Here is a 24,242-nt window from a genome sequence, read left to right as displayed (position 1 = left end):
CCTATTCCTACCCAATACTGTAATTACACGCACTGTAGCCTGTAGTGCTTCCCCCTCTTTCTCTCCTTTACAAAGTCTAAGCCTGCAGCTGCATCGCTCTCTGCTGTTACTATTTCAGTCTAACTCACCCTTAATGCACGCTGCACACACACACACACACACACACACACACACACACACACACACACACACACACACACACACACAGAGGCGTTACGAGCGAGGGATGAGCGCGTGGCTCTCTCTCCCTCTCCCTCCCTGTCATTGCGAGCGAGCTGGGCGTATTGGACACGGCTCCCAGACGCCGCGCGGGGAGAAACGGCAGGGATGACAACAATGAATCCGATCTGCTCTCAAAAGTCAAGTGTGGCTCGAGTTTCGCCGTTGTTTTAAATAAGAAATCGGCGGTTTTGCAAGTGGAGATTGGAGACGCTCATCTTGTTTCAAAGCCTGGCTATATATACAAAGTGCAACTCTGTTTTGTGGAGGTGGAGATAGGATTTTTTTTTGCTTTTTTTTGGGGAGGGGGTGAGCCTTTCCGCGAACACTGCAGATGAAGATACGGGAGTGCGGTTCCTCGACGGTTTCTCTGTTCGGAGGCTGGGCAGAGCGGATGGTGAGTGCTGTGTGCGAGTGGACGAACGGAGGGAAAGTCTTTGTTTTCAATTGTGCTCCTGCTTCAGAGAAATACAAGGAATGCAAAGTGGGAAGGTGACCTAAGCTATAGAAGTTAAACTGATCATTGGGAAATAAAGTTTAAAATCCAAACTATGTAGCTTTGTCGGAAAACAATGCATGCTTGTAATGGGCACTTTTTACATTATGATCTTTGAGTTATTAAGTGGTTTAATGAGAGTGGCATTTTCTTGCAGATGAGGAAGGAAATGTCTGTTACGGCTGTACAATAAGAGAAAAAAATGCCGATATTCTAGAACTGGCTAATTGCGCTAATAATAATATAATTTTACTATTTCATCACAGATTGTATTATGTCAGTCAAATGGAAGACTGATTTTGCACCATCAGAGTATTGCATCACCAAATATTGCAATAACAATGTTGTGATATATTGTGCAAGCCCCAGTTTATTATAATTTATCCATGTTTCTAACTCTGTTGAGCTGTTGGAGTGTTTTATTCTCGCCATATCTCTCTGTGAATGATGACTTTCACAACTTCCTCACTAAGCCCTCTTCATAATGCATGAAGAGGAGTTATAGTTTCACAGCAATAGTGAATCTGCAGCAGAACTGCTGAGTAAGATCTCAAAGGATTCATCTCAAAAGAAAACCTATTTAACTTGTTCCCAAAAGCGCAGCTGCAATTTGAAAGTTTTCTCAATAAAATAAGTTTTTTTGACATTTATTGTGTGCTACGGTCACAAAAATTATCATAATGTTGTATCATCATGTTTCCTTTCAAAGTAGCAGAACATTTACATTCATCAAAAGTTATTAACCAGCTTGTCTCCATCTTTGTGACCAGGCCAAAGGGGGTTTACGACTAACTCTTTGGTTTCCACCAGTCTCCAGCCTAAACAAATGGAGAAAATGGAGTCAGGAAGGGCATCTGCCACAGAGCCCTTAGCAAATTTAAGTTGCTTGTTTACTGATCCAAAAAGGCGGAATTCAAACTTCGTTGTTGGGTAAAATTTGAACCGTACATGAACTTTCATTGGGGTTTCAAAAAGGAGATATCTATGCATTTGTGTGTAAGTTGTGTCCACTAACATAAAGGCAGTGTAGGTGTGTGTTACTTTGTCCATTCTATTGTGTAGCCCATTGTTTGTCTTGGGGACCCTGGGGACACATGGTAGGGGGGTCCTTGGATCACCACCTTTTTTTTTTTTTTTTTTTTACATTTCAGATGGAATTAACGTACAATAAATACTATACTATTCAGATATTGAAATAATAATAATAATAATAATACCATTTTGTCCATATTTAAGAACAATGCAGGGGAGTTACATTGTTTTGCTTGACCACTTTCTAACCACACGCCCAAGTCATACACAAACAGGTTAGAAAACACCGGTGTAGCCTGTACTTTGCTATTGTTCGAGCTGCAGTGTTCGATGGCCTTTCAGACCGATGGTGTGCCGCGCTGTTCGGAGGAGGAGAGTGCAGCCACAGGGGGAGGCTGTCTGTCAGGGGTCATTAGGCAGCAGCAGGACGCCACGGTCCAGCCCCAAAAAAGAAAAAAAAAGAAAACAGACCAGAGAACTAGACCATGCACTGCAGAAGAGACAGGCCACTTCGCAGTCAACGCACTTCAGAGACGAGACACAAAACTGCATACGAGTCATTGTCCATAAACTAGGGCTGCACGATACACAACAAAGAGATGTTTGACAATAGAATGAAGTTGCCGTACATTTTTGTTTTAGGTCGTGTTGACACTTGATAAACCAAACTGCGTAGGGGCTGCTCTTAAGTATATGCTATACCGACAGAAGTGGTCAGTAAATTCACTAAAGTATCGTACTTCGGTAGAGTTTTTGAGGACCTGTACTTTAATTGAGTGTTTTTGTTGAGAACTTATTACGTTTACTCCACTACATTTGAAAGATGAATACAGTAGAACACTTTCTTCTCCGCTACATTTCTATAAAGGCTCCAAAGAAAGAAAGCTAATTTGGCTTTGTGATTTGTTCATTGTGATAATGCACTCTATCACCAGTAGGTGGCAGTGTGAAATTATACTGTCTAATTCCACTGACTCACAACAAAGAAGAAAGTGTGTCCCCGTCCTGTTGTTGAACAGAAAGGAATTCTGGCACAATTTTACTGTAGTTGAAGCTCCAAAGTTAATTTTCCTAACACAGATTTGTACTTTCTACTTTGAATACTGACCTTTTTTGACAGGAAATACTTTCACTCAAGTATGAGGGTAATGTTAACACTGCAAAAAGAATATGACATATGACATGACAAGACAAATAAAATCTAAAGTTTGAGTAGATTTGGTATGGTCTTCAATAAGATAAAACAAGTAATTTTTTTCTTAATTCAGATTAATTTGTATAGTTTCAAGAGACAAATAAATCTCTTTAAATGTAAAAGTTCATTTGCCTGGTTTCTGGGATTTATGCTTGTTCCATTGGCATCAGCATTTTCATTTTATCTTATATTAGTTCAAACGAACTCAAATTCAACATAAAGAACCATCATTCAAGCAAGTTTAAGTAACATCTCATTTAAGATTCAATCTCCTTTTTCCAGTGAAACCAATAGTATCTGTATTTTATTATTTATAATAAAAAAAATATTTTTTTATTCTGACCCCCTCTAAGACTCAATGCATCATTAAGTACCATTAAACAAGCGTGGCCCTTATAGGTCACATGATCGCTGATCAGAAAGTCTACCGGGCAACAACCTATTCCCAATTAATGAGCTAATTACTGCACACCAGGAGGCATACACTTTTCTGTACCCCTGTGACCCCAAAAAACATAAAGGAACAACTTTGGCAGCCAGCGCATATACAGTAGGCATTAAACACAGGACTTATTTTTTTCCTGCATTACTATCATGCATTTATTCATGTAATTTTGCTGCGGTAAACAAGTTGAAATAATGAAAAAAAAATATTTGAGACTGATCACAGAGCAATGCTGTAATGTATGCATCATCTATAGGCAAATTATGTAGCATGCAACTGTGTTGGCTTGGGCACAAGTACGAGTTTGTGGTTTTGTCCAATATCAAACCTCAAGAACTCGATGAATCTTGATCAATATATTCCACCCTTAAATAGTCAACAAGCTAAAACTTCAAAAGCATCAAACACAAGGCGTTGCTTGTCCGTTTTGTTGACCAGCTCGCCATGACGCAGCAGATGTGAATGACACAACGGTATACGGTGTTTACGTACGGCTGCTGTGGGGTCTATGCTGGGAGCTTGTTGTCTTGGACCAGTTGTTCCAAGCGCCATCTGGACTCTCCGGGAGGCGCCCGTCCCGCTCCGGGATTGAAACCTCAGCTTTAATCTGCGCGGCTGCTGAGTGGAGGGCTCTAATCTGGCTGATGGTGCATTTGACAAGCTGTTATACATAAAAGGAGCGACGAGATCAGCGAGGAAAGAGCTGATGTGCGAGTCTAAGCACTGGCTGAACGTCCTCAGAGAACGGCCTGACACATCGCGCTGTATAAAGTACTAAATGCAGTACAGGTGAAACGCGGAGGTATTTTGCGTTGTGGCGGTTTTTAATTAAACTACAGCCAATCCAGTGGAGGTAGAAGAAAGGTCTGGAGACTTTGGATAAAATGGAAACTTTTCTGGTTTATATTGTACTGGAGAGGAAAGCTGTTTACAATTTTCCTCAATTGTTAATATACTGTTCCCGACAGAAGCACACTTCTCCCAGAAAACAACACACATTTTTCTTCATTAGGAGAAACTTTACAAAGCAGTACACCCTCGGGTTAAAAGTGCACTATGTTATCAAAAAGAAAAAAGTTTTACATGAAGCACAGCAATTGCAAATAAAGACTTTTTGCATCTATGTCGGGGTCATTTATCAAGACAGGTGCTGGATGGAAAATTGCACACAGCTATGTATTTGTGGGCATGTTGCATTGAATTTATTTTACATTGCTCGTGTTCCTGTATGAGGGCCTCAAATCTTATATGTAAATTAGAGAACGCACAGAAAAAAAGCACAAATGACTTCGCACGTGAGCAAAACAGTCGGTAATTTACTCCTCGTACGTGCTGTTAAAGACAAATGTATTCAATGGGCAAAGTTGTGGCCAGTCTTATGCAAAAAGAGCGTGAGAATTTGGGGAACTGAGAGCAAATCATGATGTTCAAGGTTTTGCCAGGAGAGTTTTAGAGAAAATGACTTCAATCAGTTGGTGGCTCAGCGCAATCAATGGCATTTAGTGTCTTATCAATTGAGAAAAACTGTAAGACGAGGTTTCTGCAAAGGTCGAGATCAATCAATTAGTACGATCGATTTATTTCTTTGCCATATCGCACGGCCTCAGCAGAAACTACAAGACACAAGCCGAGTTAAAAATCAATTGCAACAGGTGGCGGCTGCAAACAGCACATTATCAGTGTTAGGAATTCAATGGCCCAGAAAATGAAGCGTGGCTCAAAAACATGTTTTTGCAATCAAACTAAGCGCCAGAGAGCAAAACTGATCAGTTTACAAACTCAAAATAAACATTCGGGTAGAAAGGCTTCGCAAGTAATAGCAATCGTTTTAACCATCGCAATTAGCAAATAGTAATGGCTATAACAAAGTCTTAAGTACAGTGGTTAAGTATAACTTTTAAGGATTTTCCCTTAAAGTGATAGTCTGTAATTTTGCAAAGTAAAGAGAAATTGAATGAAAGTTGAAAGTAAAGGCCTTCCTAATGACGCAGGAACAGAAATTTCAAAAGTAAACAAGCAGGCTCCTCCCCCTTCTCCCCTGATTGGACCTGACAGGCCGGTTCACAGGAAAAGCTTGTCTCATTGGTCAAAGAGGTATCCCGCGGATTCTGATTAGTTGCTGAATCAGCAAAGGGAGGAAAAAATATTATTATTTAATATTAGTTACATTACCTTAAATTTTAGACCCAAGCGGTCAATTATACACAATCTATTAAATTTGTCAAACATTTAAACTTACAGACTATCACTTTTGACGTGGTATTTTTAGTGAGAACGTTTTGCTTTTCATTCACTACATTTGAAAGATAAATATAATTTTTTCTACTCCACTACACTACGCTTGTATAAATAAAGCAGAAAAGTTCATTTGTCTGTATGTTTTGTTCAACTTAAAAGCTGTAAAATTCACACAGCCACAACATTAGGGGGCGCTGTGCAGACGTTCTGTCAATGCCACTGACTCACGGCCATGAAGAAGGTTTTTCCCTGTTGTATTGCCATACAGGTAGTGAAATTGCAAGTGATTTTGCATTTTTGAAGCTTATTCAAACTGATTTACTTGAAATACTTAGGCTACGTATTCCCTTCAAACACCTCAGCATTTAACCGAGCAGCTTTGACTTGTATTGCAGTAATTCTCAAGTAATGAAACCAAGTACTGCATTTGTCTAATATAAAAGAAAGTCGTTTTGAAACTTCGTACAGCCCTATTAAGCAGTGCTTTACTTTTCCGCTCAGGAGCCTCAGTCCTCTGTGTGCTGTTCTTAAAATAGGAAACCAGTGGCAAATTCGCCGAGAGAAGGTGAAGGAGACGGATGAACGAGCGGCGAGTTAGTGGCTCGTAGACGAACAGCCCAAAGCAGTGGACTCCAGCCTTCGATAACGCGTGATGACAGACCGACTGGAGTCCGCTTTTGTTTTGGCTCCGAGCTGTAGGCGATATATTAAGAGTGCGCAAGAGATCATTAGTTCATGTGGGGTTTTGAAGCTTCTACTGATGCCGGATTTAAGCAAAAAAAGTGAAATGATTTTTTTTTTTGGTGGCTTAAATCCCTCTGGTTTTCCCGGTCCAGCTGGTGAAGGCAGACGACAGGGTTCAGGGGTGACGGTCTACGTAGAAGCTCTGAGCGCGGTTCATCCTCTTAGGAAGAGTCATGTTGTTTGACCTGATGTGGACACAGCTGGAGCAGAGCTGTTGAGACACTACAGTGCTCTGGAGTTAATAGGTGTTTGAGTCACTTTTCTGAACCTAACCCTGGAGCATTGACACATGAGAGGAAATTAAAATATGAACTACAGAGTAAAATGTTTGCAGAAGTCTAAACTCTACGGTTATGGAGGCTAATCCTCAAGAATGCAAATACAAATGGAAGTTTATTCAACCTGTGCATGGTTTAGAGTTGCACCAGACGACCCAGCTTTATTGCTTCTGATACCGATTCCGAGTATTTGCCGATGTTTGATGTGAACCGATACCAAGAAACTTTCTTTAAAGTGGCTTTCCCTGAGTGAAAAAGTTGGTCCTCTTTTCTCCATTGTGAGATCGATAAAATGATGTCAACTATAGATCATAGGCTATCTATTAATAAAATGTAATGAAAAAACATGAAACAAGAATAACCTTTCTACACTAAATACATGACCAGCTATTTAGGTTACATTAATATGTAACTCACATAAATTGATCTGATCATTACAACTTGTGCATTACAAATATGTTATATCAGATATTCTATGACAGCATTTCAGCAACTAAAATACAAATACTCGACCGCTACAGCAGTAGACGATTTTATTTTATTAGGCTACTTTAGGTGATCCAATTATAGTTTCTGTCCCAGCCTTCATCAGTTGCTGTTAGCATTAGCATGCTGCAGCTAGCTTTAGCATACAGTTGCAAGCTTTAACATACGGTTGCTAGCTTTAACATCCGGTTGCTAGCTTTAACATACGGTTGCTAGCTTTAACATCCGGTTGCTAGCTTTAACATCCGGTTGCTAGCTTTAACATACGGTTGCTAGCTTTAACATACGGTTGCTAGCCGCGGGTTAAAACTAACTCAGCGATTGAATTCTCCAAAATGCCAATATTCACTTAGTTGAAAGTTGTGTTTTTAAGGCGTTGAGAGCCAAAGCTGGTGTCAGTTCAGCATCGGATATTTGTAGCCGATACCCGATATCGTATTTTTTCAGGTATTGGCTCCGATATCGGATCGGTGCATCCTTAGCAAGGTCTAACTTTTAGTTTTTCAATACATTGATACACCGCCTGACCAAAAAAGTCACCACATAGATTTAACTAACTGTTATGATCTTGGGCTGCATTCATCTTCTTCAGATCTTAATTCCTTTGATAATCTTTGGGATGTGCTGGAGAAGACTTTTCACAGTGGTCACACTCTCCCATCATCAACACAAAGTCTTTTAAGATTTTTTTTTTTTTTTAATTAAGCAATACTGTATCTTTTGACATTGCAGACGCTTTTTGCAACAATGCCACAAATATTAGAGCCTGTGACCTTTTTTGTTGTCTTTATTTTTAGTTTCAACTATCAAGTAACTGCAAGTGTTTGCTTGCTAAACATTGCAACACAAATTTTGTATACGCCGAATACATTTGATCATTATACCAGCACAGTCAAGATTTAAACATGGTAAATCATATCACATTTGTCACGGAGACATCACAGCATGGTGTTCTTTTTATAAAACCTATTGGCAGCCGTGTGGAGCCAGCGATTTCCATTTTGCCGGAGGGTCTGGTAGAAAAGCAGATACAAAGAACCGCTTTGGAACATAAAACTAAAGCTAAGCCGAAGCGGACAGCCTTGATCTCAAAAGCCAAACCCATGAAGTGGCAAAAATGCTCCCAATCAACATTTTATCACGAAAGAGATTGACAAATGTTCTATATTTCTCCTCTCTGATAACTTTTTTCCACACAGGACATAATAGTGAACCACGATTAACTATTTAAACTGCTGCCTCTCTGTCAACCATCTGTAACCTCAGCAATAAGCCGAAGAAGATGAGCGAATCAATATTAATGCGACTTAATGAAGTTGCTTTGAAGTTACTTTGCGAAAAGAAAGTAGAGAGAATGTTTGCCCACGCAATCTCTTTCAGCCAAGGTTATAACTCTCCGAAGCATATTTCATGTATTTTTAAACTTTCTACCTAAAGTTTTTTGCTGTTCATTCATTGTCAGTCGCCGCGTCGCCTCTCCATACGTCCTCCTGTTGAGGCCTTACTCTTTCTGCATTGTAATTCCTGGCATTTCGTAATGTCATTTGTGGCCCGGAGGCAGTCTCTTTCTCTCTCTCTGTCCACAGCCGAGTGAGTGGCATCTTTGAGCTGTAACTTAACAAAGGATAGACCTGCCACGGAGGGTTTAGATCCGGGGGCGGACTCTTTACGGCAGCTGTCAGTGATGGAGTGACGGGCTGCTCTGTTCCCCCTCAAGCTCTGTCTCCCAAACGCACTCCCCTCCACGGGTTTAGGCCGTCACACAACAAGCACCGAGCTAAATTGAGAGATGAGAATTAAGACAAAGAGTGTAATCATGAGAAAATGGGCGCCATAGCTATCAATTCAAAAATTTAGCAGCTCTGCCATTATGGTTGATGTAACACACGGAAAACAAAACAGCAACATCTGCTGCTTGAAAACCTAGATCCCAAATCATCACTGCTGCCAATTTAAGTTAACTATTTTGGCACAAGCAATCAATCAGGCATAACAATATGGCGATGGATGGTTTCTAGATTGTGCATGTTAGAAGGTGGAAGGAATGATTCTTGGTAATCTTCAATGTACTGTACGTGGGTTGGAAGACAAAGTAGGGACTTTGGAAAGGGGATATCACAACCAACATAGGATTGTGGGAGCTGATGTGGATAACTAATATAGCTTGTTAATAAATTAAACAAATAATAGGCTCGACTTCAAACATGCACAGCGTTATACTCTGCCTGACCAAAAACAAAAGTGTCCACTTGGATTTCACTCACTGTTTTCTGTTGCTGCAGTTGGTCAGGTCTAGGTTCAGTAACACTAAGTGCCCAAAGATCAGGCAACTACAAGAACATCCTGAATGACCAGGTTATTCCATCAATGGGCTGCATTTTCCCTGATGCTACAAAGCCAGGAGTGGTTCAGGGAGCATGAGACATCATTTTCACGCATGGGTTGGTCAACACAGAATCCGGATTTTGGTGAAACAATAATGCAACATTGGATCTTTTAACGTTGCAGAGTTTTAGTGAAACAATGCCACAGTGAGCTGTAATCACTCCAACTATTGGAGCGTGTGACCTATTTTTTTGTATTGACTTTTTTGGGAGGTCGGGCAATGTATGTTGTTATAGGCAGTTATAATCTCCAGCTTTCAAAATTGCACACAAAGACTAGTGATCACCGAGAGCAAGCAGTTAATATATACACGCTGCTAATGTGAACCATTAAGTACTATTACTATCATGTGGTGATGAGAAAACTTAAGAGATCATGTTTTGGAGCTCATTCTGTCTGGAACGATGGTTATCTGATCTCAGCAAAGATTCTTTGATTTTTTTCAAATGACAAAACAGCACTACTGTAATACTCAATAGAACTCTAAATTGCAAGTATTACTAAAAGCATACAGTATTTAGTTTAATCATTAGAAACTGCACATATGAACATGTCTTGACAAAACAGGCACATAAAGTTATGCTCCTTGTGTATAAGTTTTTGTAATTAGTTCTTGTTTGTGCTCCGCTCCGAATGAAAAAGCATTTGTCTCGGTTGCATGTGTGAAGCGAAGGCTGAGGCCGCTCTGTTTGGCGGACTGCTGTGTGGGAGTTTATAAGACTTGAGTTGGCATTGACTTTTCTCCAGTGTTGGTGGATAAAAATAAGAATTACTTCATTTTATCATGTGCTGCTTGAGCACTTTATCCACGGGAAGGAGCCGCGGCGAGTGCAGGATTGAGGCCAAGCAAATTGCCATGTCAATTACTGCGCCCGTACAGCCAACGTACAGTCCAATGAGTTCACATTGGAATAAGCTGTTGATGGTTTAATCTGCACACAGTGTTCTTAATCTCACATATTGAGTTATTTGTGCGCTTTTCATGGCGAGTGAGAGGCGGAGGAACAGGCTGACGATTTGGATTGAACACCAGGATCAAAAGATGTGAAATCAAGTGTGAATATTTCATCAACAACTGTTTTAAGTGCGAAATGCTTTTAACTTCCAGCGTACAAATGAAGCAAATCACACCTGGTAGCGATGTACGCGATGTGATCTATCGATGACTAAGATGGGAACGGGGCAACGGAGGTAAACATGCACTTGCTATGGAAGTAGAATGTAATAATGGGGGCATGGTCGAAGAGTGGTTAGTGCTCCTGTCTCTCAGATAAAAAGTGAGCAATGCAGTTTGCAAAGCCTCACTATGTTCATTTGGAGTTTGGCGCCTCCAAATTGCTTAACAAATGAGCGTCAGACAGAACGGTTGTCTGTCTCGGTGTGTTGCCGGGGCTCGTAGACACCAGTGCACGAGAACGACTGGCAAAACAAGTAAATTGAAAATGGAAAAAGGCGCCTCCTATTCTTGACTTTATGGCTTAAACCTCTATTCCACTGCAAGGCCAAACAAGGACTGAAAGATATTGGTTCAGTCTCCAGACACAAAAGCGAGAAAACGAACAAAGACTTTGGAAAAACGGCTGCACCAGACGGTTGGATGACGGTTCAGCGTAATGACAATGTGCTCCGTTTTGTGAATCATCATTTTGTGTTTTGGCAGGGTATTATCGCCAGGCCGAGGTTGGCGTGAGGAAGCCCCCAGAGACCCCAGTCCGCTGAGCCCATGTGACAGACATGAAGATCCTGTACTATGGACCAATACGTCCAGAGAGTCTGGGTGAGTACAGGGCGGACAGTGGGCAAATGGAATATGTGGGATGTGGGATATGTTGTTACTGGCCACAAAAGCAGTACTTTAACAGAAGCATGTCTGCTTGTCGAACAGGGGAAGCCTATAGCATTACACAGTTAATCATTGCAGGCCTTTTTCATACAATTGCTTTGAGCTGTTCAGTGGGACTTGACTTTAAGATGTAGTTGTTTTTCAATACCATTTATCTTATTGGCATATCTTTGTATACCCAGTCTAATTGAGAACTGGAGTAAATAAAGTCACCACGCTGCCTTCACTTCTGGTTTAGCCCTGAATTAGTTCTATCTCAAGTCACTTTGTCACCGAACACATTTTCCCCAGTTCGATATCACCCAACTCTAAAAGCTTACAGAGCTTTTAGAGAGCTTACAGCCTATAGGCCAGTGTAACGCCTCATTTGAAAGCTAAGACCGACAAAACCGATCAACTTTTTTGTTGCCGCATTTATGTCACGTTTTTGTCACTTTTTCATTGCTTTTTTTGTCTCTAAAGGTGCATTATGCAACTTTTCATTCAAAATAAAAAGTTGACATTTGTGCCTATTTAACCTAGTAGTGACCCAGCGGCTGTATGAGTGGTCAGCATGGCACCTTTACTTTCCATCACGGTGGTCTTTACGATGCTCCAGGATCAATTGTTTTAGAGGTTTTTTGGTGAGAGGGTCAGTCAGCAGTGAAAAGCTTGCAAACAATTGATCCTGGAGCGTCCGAGAGACCACTGTGATGGAAAGTGAAGGCAACAGGCTGACCAGTCATACAGCCACAAGGTCACAACAAGGTAAAATACACACAATTATAAACTTTTTTTTTTCCACATAAAAAGTTGCATAATGCACCTTTAATGTTTATTTGTTGCTTTTTCTTCCTTTTTTCATTGTTTTTTCATTGTTTTAAAAAAAAATTACAGCCGAGAGGCCAGTGCAATGCGCCATTTGAAAGCTAAGACCTTGTAGTTTCTGAAAATGTGTGCAAAATCGGTGTGAGTAAAACATATTTTACAGGTGGTGGATGGCAGGTAACTGGTTAATCTGGTAGCACATAGCCATTACTCATTAACACATACGTTGTCGATTTCACCTGTTTGTCTTACAGTCAAAAAAGGTCATTGCTTTGAAATGGTATTCTGTTTCCTTCCAGCTTATACAGTCCTCTCCTCTTTGGTCCTGGCTTTCCTCTGTCTCCTTGGTCCGGCCCACACCTGTCCCGGGGTCTGCAGCTGCTCTGCAAACTCCACAAACTGCACTGGAGTGGGCCTGGTGTCCCTGGGCCCCATCACGCCGCTCCTCGACCAGGACCTGCTCGCACTGCACCTCTCCCGGAACAACCTCTCCTCTCTGGGTCACTCGGAGCTGTCCAACCTCAGCTCCCTGGAACTGCTGGATCTGTCTCACAACTACTTTTCGTTTCTTCATGCGCGAGTGTTCTCGAGTCTGACAGATTTACGATGGCTGAATTTGTCCGGGAACAACCTTGGAGGTCAAAGCGCAGCGACCACATCATCCGACCACGTCAACCATCTGGAGCTAATTTATGGACTCAATCAAAGTCACGGAGGCATAGGCATCAGCAAGGAGGTTTTCAGCGGGCTGTGGAGATTACGAGGTCTCGACTTGTCACTGAACGGGCTCCTGTGGCTGCCGAAAGGCCTGCTGGACGGGCTGCAGGGGCTGGCCTGGTTGTCCTTAGCCGGAAACAGGCTCACGTCACTGGACAGAGCCACGTTCGAGCCCCTGGTGAGGCTCCAGCAGCTGCAGGTCACAGGAAACCCCTGGGTGTGTGACTGCAAACTGAGGGATTTCAAACACTGGATGGAGTGGCTCATTTACAGAGGTGAGTAACATGCAGTAATACGCAAGATTACACCTCGAACACAATGACAATGCGACTTTGCCTATTATTTTTAACTAATGGCAAGACATAGTAGTGGTCGAAAACATCGATTTATCACGGTCAATGTTGAGATTTTTGAAGTTTTCACCCATAACATCTGAGTTTTAATGTCAGAAACAGACCAAACTCTCCCTTTGCGATGCTTATTTTCTGACATTTTGTTCGCTAGCAAGTCGGAGAGTTACAGGAAGAAGCAGCACGCCGCTCCCTCGTCTAGCTTTCACACATATATTCACAAATATTGACAAGTTTGGAAAGCCTATGCAAAAACTAAGCAAGATATCCAAAATCCCATTATATCAACAAAATAAAACCATCAACCTGGCTCTATCCATTATTTAGATTTCGCTGCTGAAATCGCCATTGATATCTTCATTCACCTGCAGTGTCTCGCTTTAATACAAGTTAGAAGAACACCCAGCCCGGGAGGGTTTGTGAGAGCTACAAACGCATTTGGGCAACAGCTCAGAGGTATTTCTCAACTGCCTCGGACTTTCATAGTTTGAAAACAGGATCATTCAGGTGGTGGAGCTCTAAAGCAAAATAAACTAATATCAGAATGACTTTTTTACTACATAACCGTTTACTCTAAAGTGAAAACATTTGATTCAGCATCAATTATAGCCACTAATGAGTCTTCATCGATTGACCTAAAACATGAACACAGGTTGTATATTTACATAGCAGAACTGATCAATGAATCAATAATTTTACTTATTCAAATTGTTTGGATAACTTTTAATTCAGCCTTAGAAATTAAGTATATTGAGAGGATGAAAAGGCTTTGGGGCCCGGACCAAATCCTCTGGAGGTCCGGATCTGGACTCAGATCCGTCAGTTGGGGACCCCTGCACTAGACAAATCTAGGAGAAGTTCTTCTAAGTACTATCACCTCATCGCTTTAAGTCCATCTATTTGAGGTGCTATGCTATGCCTGAGCTGTGCAAACCTCAAATCCATTTTAGCGCACACATAAGAGGCAAATGACTTTCACCATTTCAAACACAGTTCCTCAAAACCTCTCAAATGTACGCCATTAATCTTTGCTCTGCATGAAGATTGCACTCTGGGCTACGGCATCAAAGAATATAATGACTCCAGTCTCACTCAATCCCCTCTCGTCTCCTCCTGCTTCCTCCCTTTGTCGACTTTAATTTATTCTGCCCCGCTCTCCTCTGTCTGTGTGTTTTAATAGATGGGCAGGTGGACTCGATGCGCTGCAGTCTCCCGGGGAATCTCAAAGACCGAGACATCCGCAGCGTCCCGGCCGAAATGTTCAGCTACTGCCTGCAACAGCAAATAATAAAGCAAACAACAACCACTACAGCCAAAGAGGCGCAGCACGGCCACGCCACCAGACCCCCGTGCCCTCCCGGCCGCATCCAGAATAACGAAGACTGTGTCCGCCAGCGCTACCGCCCCGTCAGCGTCCGCAGGGCCCACGGGACGCAGATCATAGCGGGGGTCGTGTGCGGGACGGTGTGCGTCATGATGGTGGTAGCGGCCACGTACGGGTGCGTCTACGCAACGTTGATGGCAAGGTATCAGAAGGAGGTGAAAAGCAGGGGACAGCCGCTCATGGCCGAGTCAGGGGGGGACACGGATGTGGAAGACGGGCCGATGTCCCCGAACTCTCCGGAAGAAACGCCGCCCAAAGAGGGCTGCGGCATTGTGCACGGATACAGGATCAGCAGTTTCTGACCCATGGATTTTGACAGACAATGCGGGTCCTGGTCGAGAGGCTTTTTTTTTCAATGAAGTGTTTAAGTATCTGGACTTTTTAGGTTGGATTGCACCTTACCCTAACATGGGGCTAGTACTACACTGTCAGTTACAATCTTTTCCCCGTTTACCTTTCTTACAATTACCTGCAAACAATGGGAGGCAGTAACTTGTATTTGAGCTTAGCAGAGATTTTAATCAGATGCCTTTCCTCATGCAACTCTATACTTATCTAGGCTAGGGACTGGTACAGTTTACCATGGCTGCACCCTCTGAGGCTGGATTAGATTATAGTATCAATAGCCAGCCTGGATTGAAAAAAGTGTTATAGTATGCAGTGAAACAAACAAGTAAATACATTCTCGTAGTCTAATGTCTTTTTGATTTCAGCAACTTTTCCATATCGCTGTTCCCAATCGCGAGCTACAATTTGTCACCTGGTTTGTTCCATTGTCTCACATATCATGTAAAAATCAACTTTTTTGAGCTTTCAACCTTCCTTTATCCAAAACGCCATCGCTTTTTAGCGCGTCGTTTGATAAAAATGATGTCCTTCATTTTGTGTTTACTATGGCTAATTCCCCTTGTCGCCAGTGAAGGACGTTCTCAGCAACTCGCGAAATGGAAAAAGCAATCTTGAACTCATCAAAATGTCTTTTTCACACACCCACACGCACACACGCACACACACACACACACACACACACACACACACACGCACACACGCACATACACACACAGGCGCATTCATTTAAATTAAAAACATGAAGTATCATTGTTGACATAAATTGAAATGGTACAGTCCTGACGAGGGGTGTCCTTTATCCCAGAACTGGATTATCATTATCAATATATATCAAAAAGGCATGTTTGAATTTAAATAGCGATATTATACAATTAGGCTCATATATTAGCCTTCTGTAGTGATGTATGATTAAGTAAGTCAAAGCGTTGCACAATAAGAGCAATTATTAAGCTTTCCTCCCTTTCATCTTAAAAAAGTGAAACACGTTTACCGTCTATAAACTACCGCAGCTCGATTTCTGCACATTTTGAGAGCGTTTTCATAACACGGCTTGTTTGTTTTCCATCTCCCTCACAGAACTGTCTCTATACTGTCCATTTGTCTTCTTCTTCTTCTTCTTCTTCTTCTTCTTCTTCTTCTTCCCTAAACTTAATATTGCCTTACCTCGTCACTGTCATATTCCCCTCTGTTTAAATAGGCCAAAGTCAGACGGCGGCGGGAGATATTGCAAAGACAGGAACAAGTCTCAAAGGTCTAATATCTGGAGGGAAGAGTGCCCTGTGGTTCTGTGTGATAAAGCTGGGAGTCGAAGGGCGCAGGGGCTGATGGCACTTCTAACTCCATTCAGAGACGAGAGGAGACTGCGGAGACTGTCTTTAATGTATGGATGCTCTGTGCATTGGAATTCCTAGCGCTGCATCTCCAAGTGGAAACTACTTTTTGGCACCCGATTGCTTCTTTATTAGTGTATTGATTTCGAAATATATACGATTGTACTTTTGTCTACTCCTCGAAACCCTGTTTGAAAGTCTCCACATCTTGTTTTTTGTTTGCAAATGTGTTTTTTTTTTGCGTAATATTGAGTTTGTTTCACTGAGATCTAAAGTAATGTTTGATTATACAAATGCATTAACAAATGTAGGATATCAGAGTGCTTCTGCTGCGTTTTTCGCTTGATTATCTGATAGCAATTAGCGACAATCTAGAGCTGTGCTGCCACCTAGTGGACAAGCTTGGAGCTACACCTGCTTTGAAAGACGGCCCCAACTATGCAGCTCTAGCATCTGTAATAAGGACCTATTATTGTAAACTAAAGTATGACTACGTGGAGGAGAGTGTGTTGAGGAGAGAGCCATACAAGTCTAACCTGCTGATGTGTGTTCTGACTTGCTTTGTTTATGTTTTCGGAAAAGCACATAAAATATTGTACATCTGACCCTGAGGACTGTTATGATGATGCAAATAATATTAAACTTTTATATTTATCTAAGCGAGACATATCTTCTTTTCAAACGCACAGACTTTGTTTGTATTCAAAATCTTAAGTGACTGCACCTATTCCACCAACTGTTAGATGGAGGACTATTTACACCTGGAGTAGGGTCGGACTGAGGGTACCATTAAACGATACTGGTATAGTATTGAAAAAAAAGTGTAGGTACAACTGGTATCGGAAAAATAAAAGCATCAAAAGTAGGTTTTGATGTTTATAAAAAATAAAATCAAATTTTTCCAGAACATTTTTCCAAATTTTTCCAATTTTTTGCCACAATTTCTTCCAAGTTTCCCCCATTTTTTCCAAAGTTATTTCCAATTTTTCACACATTTCTTGACAAGGGACCCCGAAATTGTAAAAAATATCGTTCAGGTATCGGTATTGTAAACCAAGTATCTTTAAAGGAACTAGATGGAAGTTGACATTTCTTATACTTGCTACTGCCACCTCAGGTCATACGTGTAACTGCAGTTTCTATATTAAGCTCATGCATGACGGCATTACCGAATTAATAACTTTTTGAGTGACAGTGCAGGATTTAGAGGCAGTTGTGGTGAATAATCTGGGCACATCCTACACATTTGGACATTGCTGGAGCAAGTAGGGGGTGGAAAATACATCATTTTAACATTTTTCAACTCCGTCTAGTCCCTGTACCCAGACCTAGTGTTATTAGAATCTAGTCTGTGTACATAATCTGATTCAGAAATATTGATGCAGCCAACTATTTATATTCCACTAATGAATGAAAATTGAAAATCAACAGTTTAAATCAAATTGATCCAACATAACAGCACGTAATATTTTAAATGTAATTGTATCTGAAGTTTTTTATTTTTTATTATTATTTACTGCAGGGTTGAATATTCGATAAAAGAAGAAGGAAAAAAATGCTTTGTGAATCATTCAGAATCTATAGACAAACTCAACTCAGACAAGTCATGCCAGGAATCGAACCCCCAACTTTCCGCTGTATTATGATAAGAAGGCTCTACCATGCACTAAACAGTCAAATATGCACATACATTTAAACATGCCAGCCAGACATGTCACATCTCTTGCGAGGCATCTCCATTTATAGAGTCCAACTCAGACTATCAGCCAAAAGTAAACCAACAAGATTAGAGCAAAGAAAGGCAAAGGCAAGACACATTTTTGGACCCGAACTGCTGCAGCAAGCTAACAAACGCAATCGATGCACATTAACGTCCCCAGTGATAAGAACACAGCCAATAGAAACGACTCAGTGCACTAACGATGAGAGACAAAGCCCAAAGACAAAGACAAAGTAGAGATTGATAAACAATATTTTTTGCGGTGTGGTGACACGCAAATGGTTGCAGCACTGTCAGGAGTTGAGCTTGGATCCCACCCATGTCGGACGCAGTTTTAATCAAGCAACATTTCTTTTACGATCGTAGGTACAGTATGTTGGGAAAAGTCGGACTCACCTCCGGCCACGGCAGTCTTCCCTGCGGAGGACACTATCACCGATGTGGTCGCCACAATGTACTTCACTCCTGGAGGCAAAGACACACAAAAAAATGATTCCATGAACTACATTATATGATTAAACCAGGATCATAAAAGATGCTATTATGTTCATAAAAGAAGAAAAAGTATAGACAAATCTGTAAGTTTGTGAAGCTGGTTAAACTAATTAACTATTAGACAGCTGGTTGTCAAACGTCAAGTGTGAGGAAAAACATGTAGGACATTTGTGAAATAGTATCAACCTTTGTCATTGATAGGATAGTAGAGGAATCTCCCCGGAGTGTTTTCCACGGCCATGCGGTACCACAGAGGGAAGTGATCGATGGTGAACAAGTTGTCCTTATCGCCCGGTGTCAGAAACCTCCTATTAAAGAGACGTTGTGGTGTTATCAGTAGAACCATGGGTATAAAGCATGGGTACAAATGAAGGGGCAAAAGGGAACGTGGGTAAGCCACTTACTTGGCCACTCTGTTTTCGATTCCTGCATATCTTGTGAGCCTCAACAGCCCTGAGCGCGTCCCCAGGAAGGCAGTCTCGATCCCTGGCTCCACCCTGCACATTATTCATGATTATTATTAACGTATCCATGGCGATCAGGGCCGGACCTGTCTCCATTTAGCCTTAAGGTGACCAATTAAAATGCCCCCTTGGAATAGAAGTAAACAATAAAGATGGTACTGGCAAATAACAACAGAGGTATTAACAAAGTTTACAATCCACTAGGGTCCACTGGGACGATCTATTCTGTCACGATCCGCTATATATCACGACGCTCAGCGGCCGATTTGATACTTATTGAGATGCATTAATTAATTATGATAAGTAATATGTTTACCTTAACGCCGTGTGTTGCTAATTCCCAACATACCATTTCCTGCAAGACTCCACTTAAATTAGCACCAGCTTGAAAGCAGAAACACTGATAATATATTTATTTTTTATAATTGGAAATAAATTCAGGCATCAGGGGGTTAAAAAGTGTAAAAAGATTGAAAAGTTCTATAAACTCAAAATGTAACTAAGTTCTGTGTAACTGTTAAAGGAAAGCAAAGTAGTGCATGATAAAAATGCCTCCAAAAACAAGACTTGAAAGTATGGCGATACTTGATGAAGTATCAATACTTGGTATTGCAGCACAAAGTATTACGATCCCATCCGATATATCGTCCCAGCCCTACAATCCACAATTAAAAATCTCACTGCATCACATTTCAAATACATGTAGCTACATCACATGAGCAAATAAACGCTGTTACGTTACAAGTCAGATCTGCTGCTCACAGTGAAGATGCATGTTTATTTTACATGCAAAAAACACTAATTGATCAGCATTTTATTTTATTCATTGGGTGCAATGTAGCACAGTATTGCAATAATGAATGAATGAATTACCATCGTAGTATAGATTTTCTTTTTAATGTGGACAGTGGACACATCCTCAGGATTGATTATTTACATTTTATAATCAAAGATAAAGGAAAACATCGTAAGAAGCAAGATACCGGGCTGATAAGGATTTGGATTTGACCTGCAGTGCCCTCTGCAGGCTGCAGCAGGAGCAACTCCATATTTATAAGCTTTCGCTTTCACCTAACATCACGTTGGCACGTTGATGGTGCCAGAACGAACACAACTTGAGCGCAGGACTGCTCAGTACGAGTCCAGGAATAGACTATAGGCTTCAAAAAATAGGAGGACGTTTCATGTTCCATCTATAATGCAACAGAATCCAGGAAATACTGATGGGATTGATTTAGCAGTTGAAACGAAGAAACAATCAACAATGAACGATAAACAGGATTAACTCAAAACTGCATGAATACATTTGCACTTCCTATTTCGGGTATTTTCTGTTTTCTTTTTCTTTTTTCAAAAACATTGCGAAATAACAAACCAAAACAGAACACTGTGTTTCTGACGAGGAAACCACATGTCTAAAAGCTAAAAAAAAGTCGATTTAGCACGACGTGTCTCTAATGTAAACGTGTGACAGATCGGAGCAGACATTTTCATTTGCAGTTAAGCTCACCTGTCGCTGAGCATCAGTGCGTTCCAGTAGGCCTCGAGAGGAGCCGTGACCACCGCATCAAACAGCAGCTGGGACAACAAGACCTCGTCACCTACAGACAAGGACGGACTCAGTGTTCAGCTGGCCAGATACACGGAAGAATTATGCAACAGGACTTTAGCAAATGTAGTGTCTTCACTTACACTCCAGGTCTGGCTCTTTGCCCAGCAGGTAGCGGATGGCGGCCTGAATCTGAGTGTATTTTCTGTGATCGGGGTCAATGTCAGTTTCACAGTAAGTCCTGCAAGAAAGAAAAGGGAAAACAAATCAAATCAATCATAACCAAAAAAATGCATACAGTAAAAGTTTTACTGTAGCGCCATAACTTATGACTTACCAATCAGTGGCAATGAAAAGGTCTGGAGAAGTAAGGTCATGCAAACCTACAAAGAACAACAAACTAGCCAGGTGAACATATTTCAAAACTTGTGCTGGATTAAAAAATGTATTTACGTAAATACATACCTTCCTCCACAGAGACGTTTCCCATAAACATGAGACTCCCGGGGCCCTGAGTCAGCACCATGCCGAAACTGACAGGAGGAAACAAACCGTTTTACAACAGTGCCCTCTTGTGGGCAAGAAAAGTAAATACTACAGGTTTTGACAGTAAAATCAATGAGTAAAAGGTCTATATTTCAGAAGCAAATGTAAATTCTGTTAATCATAGCAAACACACAATTTACCTGAATGGAGTATCATCAATGTTTGTGTAGAAATAGTTATTGACCAAGAACAGAGGCCTTCTCTGTTGAAAGAAAGAGAAGAGAGAGAGAGAGAGAGAAAATGAAGTTAGGCACAATTCAGTAATTGATGCAACAAATGCACTACTATTTTTGTCAAATCCACAAAAATTATAATACAATAAAATAATAAAATTTGTACCGCTTTATCCATAGATGATCGGGTGCTTAGAGTGAGGCTGCCGGTGTCTCCTCTCACCATGGCTGTCCTCAGCTTTACAACAAAATCAAACGCTTTATTATATGCATGATACTGCTTTTGAAAAGTTTCACACATTTTATTTGCACAATAATTGTGAGGGGCAATGAGCATATAATACACTTGAACAAATCAGCAAATGTGGGTCGAGTAGTCAAAGCATTTACTCAAGTAAGAGTGGCATTACATTCAAATAGTAGTGGCCCATATAATTACTCAAGAGTAAAGAAGTACCTGGAGAAAATTTTGCTTGAGTAGTGCAAGTACTGAGTAACTGTTTGAGTGTAAAAGTTTGATTCATGTTTCAGTAATGACATAAGTTATGAGAAACAAAATATAAAATAATGTTTCAAAGGAAAAACAATAAAATATATAAATATATTATGAAGAAGTAAAGGGACTAGACGGAATTTAAAAATGTTAAAATGATGTATTTTCCACCCCCCTCATGCTCCAGCAGTGTCCTAATGTGTAGACTGAGCGCAGACCTATTCACCACAACTGCCGCTAAGAGCTGCACTGTCACTCATAAAGTTGGTTTTTCGGACTGATATACCAACTATCTCCACCGTCATGCACGAGCTTAACATAGCGACTGCAGTTATGCGTAAGACCTGAAGTGGCAGTAGCGAGTAAAAAATGACAACTTCAAAAACAAAACACAAACTTTGTAATTTAAATACATCTATTTCACATGTCAAAATGAAGGTTGTTCGCTTAAATATTTACTCACAGCAGTAAAAGTAGCTTGTGAAGTGAAAGTACAGATATTTCAATTTAATATTACTCCAGTAGAAGTAAAAAGAACAGTTACTTCAAAAAGCTACTCAAGTCCACTGAGGTGAATGTAACTGAGTACTACCCACTCCTATAAATCAGAGAGACTTCCCTTTCAAGAGAATTAATATGTAGTGTACACGGACATAGTTTTCCATAAGATTTCACAATGATAGACCCATTGCTTATTATTAGTATTACATTGTGTCAGGTGTCAAGACCCAGAGTCACAATGACTATATGTGTTCAAGCTGAACTGGAACTGGTGACTTCCTGATTCCTACCATGGCTTTGACCATTGCTCTACTGCCGCCCTTTTTATTAGTATTTCCATTTCTTTACCTTTACCTGTTTCATCGTATTTGTTGAGTTTTGTTTAGTTTGATAGACAACAGGTCGTTCAGAGGGCTATTTGTGAACAGTATTGCACTGTCCTTGTGTGTATTTTTCTGCCCTCTATTATGCACAGTATACTGTGTCCTCACCTGCTCATCCTTGTCCTCCCACTCCACCTCAGCCAGATCCACGCTGTTGTAATTGGGCTTGGGCTTCAGTTTCTTGCCGTCTTTGTACTGTCGCACAGAGAGGAGAGACTTTTAATAGTGAAATACTGTACACGCATCAATATGTAATACCACCTCCTAATGTACCCTCCAGGACATCTGCCCCAGCTTAAAATAGACAGAGGCGTAAATCAGTTCACACGAGTTCTTTATAGATCTTTTTTTAGCCTGCACTGTGATTTGCAACCCTCTCAATGAACGGGCAATAATGTGTGAACTGGCCAAAGCGAATGACACCGGAATGCCATTTCTAGAGATATATTAGAATGTGAATGTTTGGGTTGTGTTGTGTCCTGCTTGAACTCAAAAAGACCTGGCCTTGCGTGTCAGTGACGCGATAAGTTCTTGTTTGCAGAAGCAAATTAAAGCCACACTGCAGAACATTCCAGGTTTAATGCTGCGACGTAAAAGCAGATCAAACAAACAGTAAAAAAACAACAACCCGCCGGCCATTCCAAACATGCTCCTAATGACCTGACAGACAAAATAAAGCATGTGCAAGAGGACAAAATGGCTACTTGTAGTTAAACTCGGCAATATTGCCAGGGAGACAAGCTGGTGCCGCTCCCAGCAAAATTATATTTTGTATTTTATTCTTTTGATGAGTAAAATGTTCGGCAGGGTGGATTTAACATTATCACCCAACTCCTATTTAAAGCTTTGTAAACATTGTCAACGCAGCATAGCTAGAGAAACATAAATGGTGTCTAAATAAAGCGCATTTTTGTCCAGCGCGAATGAGGAAGTCGGAGGCTAAGTTAGCACAGTGTTCCCCTTGTTCACGTCTTGACTCTGTCTCGCTATGAGCTGCGGCTGAGACGTGCTTCTAACTCAAGTGAACAATCAGGACATGCGGGAGGGGCTGTGAGAGCTGGAAACACGTTTTAGGCAACAGCTGACAGATTTGACTCAACTATCTTTAAAGGAACAGGCCACCATTTTTACATACTGAGATATGTTCTTACCTGAGCTTAGATGAGTTGATGCATACCTGTCTGGTCTTTGTGCGTCTGCTCAGTCACACAAAACGACCAAAGATGTTGTTAGCATTTGGCCTCTCCCAGCATATTCCTATAGCTCTAAACGGGGGTGAAGATAGAAGCTACCACGCTCTTCCACAGGCACGCACAAAGACCAGACAGGTACGTATCAACTCGTCTAAGCTCAGGTAAGAACATATGTCAGCAAGGAAAAACTGTGGCCAGACATTTTTTTAAATATATATATTCTTTTATACCAATTCAATATTTTTGCCTTTTAATTAGGATACTAATTAAAAGGCAAAGGATACTAATTAAAGCCCAAAAGACAATGCACATTTCTTTCGTCTTGGACACATTTATTTGCAAAAAAGATGACTGGCACCACTCCAACTGAACAGAGCCATGGTCAGGAGGAGCATCACCGTTTACCAGAGAAACACAGACTGAATCG

At 41.0% G+C, this 24,242-nt stretch overlaps 2 protein-coding genes across 2 annotated transcripts in view; one reads left to right on the top strand and one right to left on the bottom strand.

Moving 5' to 3' along the window:
* Positions 1-24,242, bottom strand: part of LOC306971102 (voltage-dependent calcium channel subunit alpha-2/delta-4-like) — a 62,326-nt gene that overhangs the window by 20,272 nt on the left and 17,812 nt on the right. The window contains exons 17-26 of the mRNA XM_079567247.1: positions 22,731-22,817; positions 21,412-21,483; positions 21,213-21,274; positions 20,992-21,059; positions 20,864-20,909; positions 20,670-20,767; positions 20,488-20,578; positions 18,918-19,010; positions 18,700-18,821; positions 18,415-18,483 (exon numbers count right to left, since the gene is read on the bottom strand). Of these exons, the coding sequence (XP_079423373.1) occupies positions 18,415-18,483; positions 18,700-18,821; positions 18,918-19,010; positions 20,488-20,578; positions 20,670-20,767; positions 20,864-20,909; positions 20,992-21,059; positions 21,213-21,274; positions 21,412-21,483; positions 22,731-22,817 (808 nt within the window). The remainder of the gene's footprint in view (positions 1-18,414; positions 18,484-18,699; positions 18,822-18,917; positions 19,011-20,487; positions 20,579-20,669; positions 20,768-20,863; positions 20,910-20,991; positions 21,060-21,212; positions 21,275-21,411; positions 21,484-22,730; positions 22,818-24,242) is intronic.
* On the top strand, positions 268-14,943 carry LOC306971100 (leucine-rich repeat and transmembrane domain-containing protein 2-like). The gene is made up of 4 exons (XM_079567245.1): positions 268-616; positions 11,179-11,295; positions 12,468-13,160; positions 14,416-14,943. Exons 2-4 carry the CDS (start codon positions 11,253-11,255, stop codon positions 14,919-14,921), a joined length of 1,242 nt encoding a protein of 413 aa, XP_079423371.1. The 5' UTR covers positions 268-616; positions 11,179-11,252; the 3' UTR covers positions 14,922-14,943.

This window comes from Gobius niger, assembly GCF_951799975.1.
Source record: "Gobius niger genome assembly, chromosome: 12".
NCBI classification, from domain to species: Eukaryota; Metazoa; Chordata; class Actinopteri; order Gobiiformes; family Gobiidae; genus Gobius; species Gobius niger.
The sequence above is the reverse complement of the archived record's forward strand: the minus strand, read 5'-3'. Positions and strand labels throughout refer to the sequence as shown.

Coding starts and splice junctions, on each gene's coding strand:
- LOC306971100 (XM_079567245.1), top strand. CDS start 11,253: ATGAAGATCCTGTACTATGGACCAATACGTCCAGAGAGTCTGG. Junction 11,296..12,467: donor AATACGTCCAGAGAGTCTGG/GTGAGTACAGGG, acceptor GTTTCCTTCCAG/CTTATACAGTCCTCTCCTCT. Junction 13,161..14,415: donor GGAGTGGCTCATTTACAGAG/GTGAGTAACATG, acceptor GTGTTTTAATAG/ATGGGCAGGTGGACTCGATG.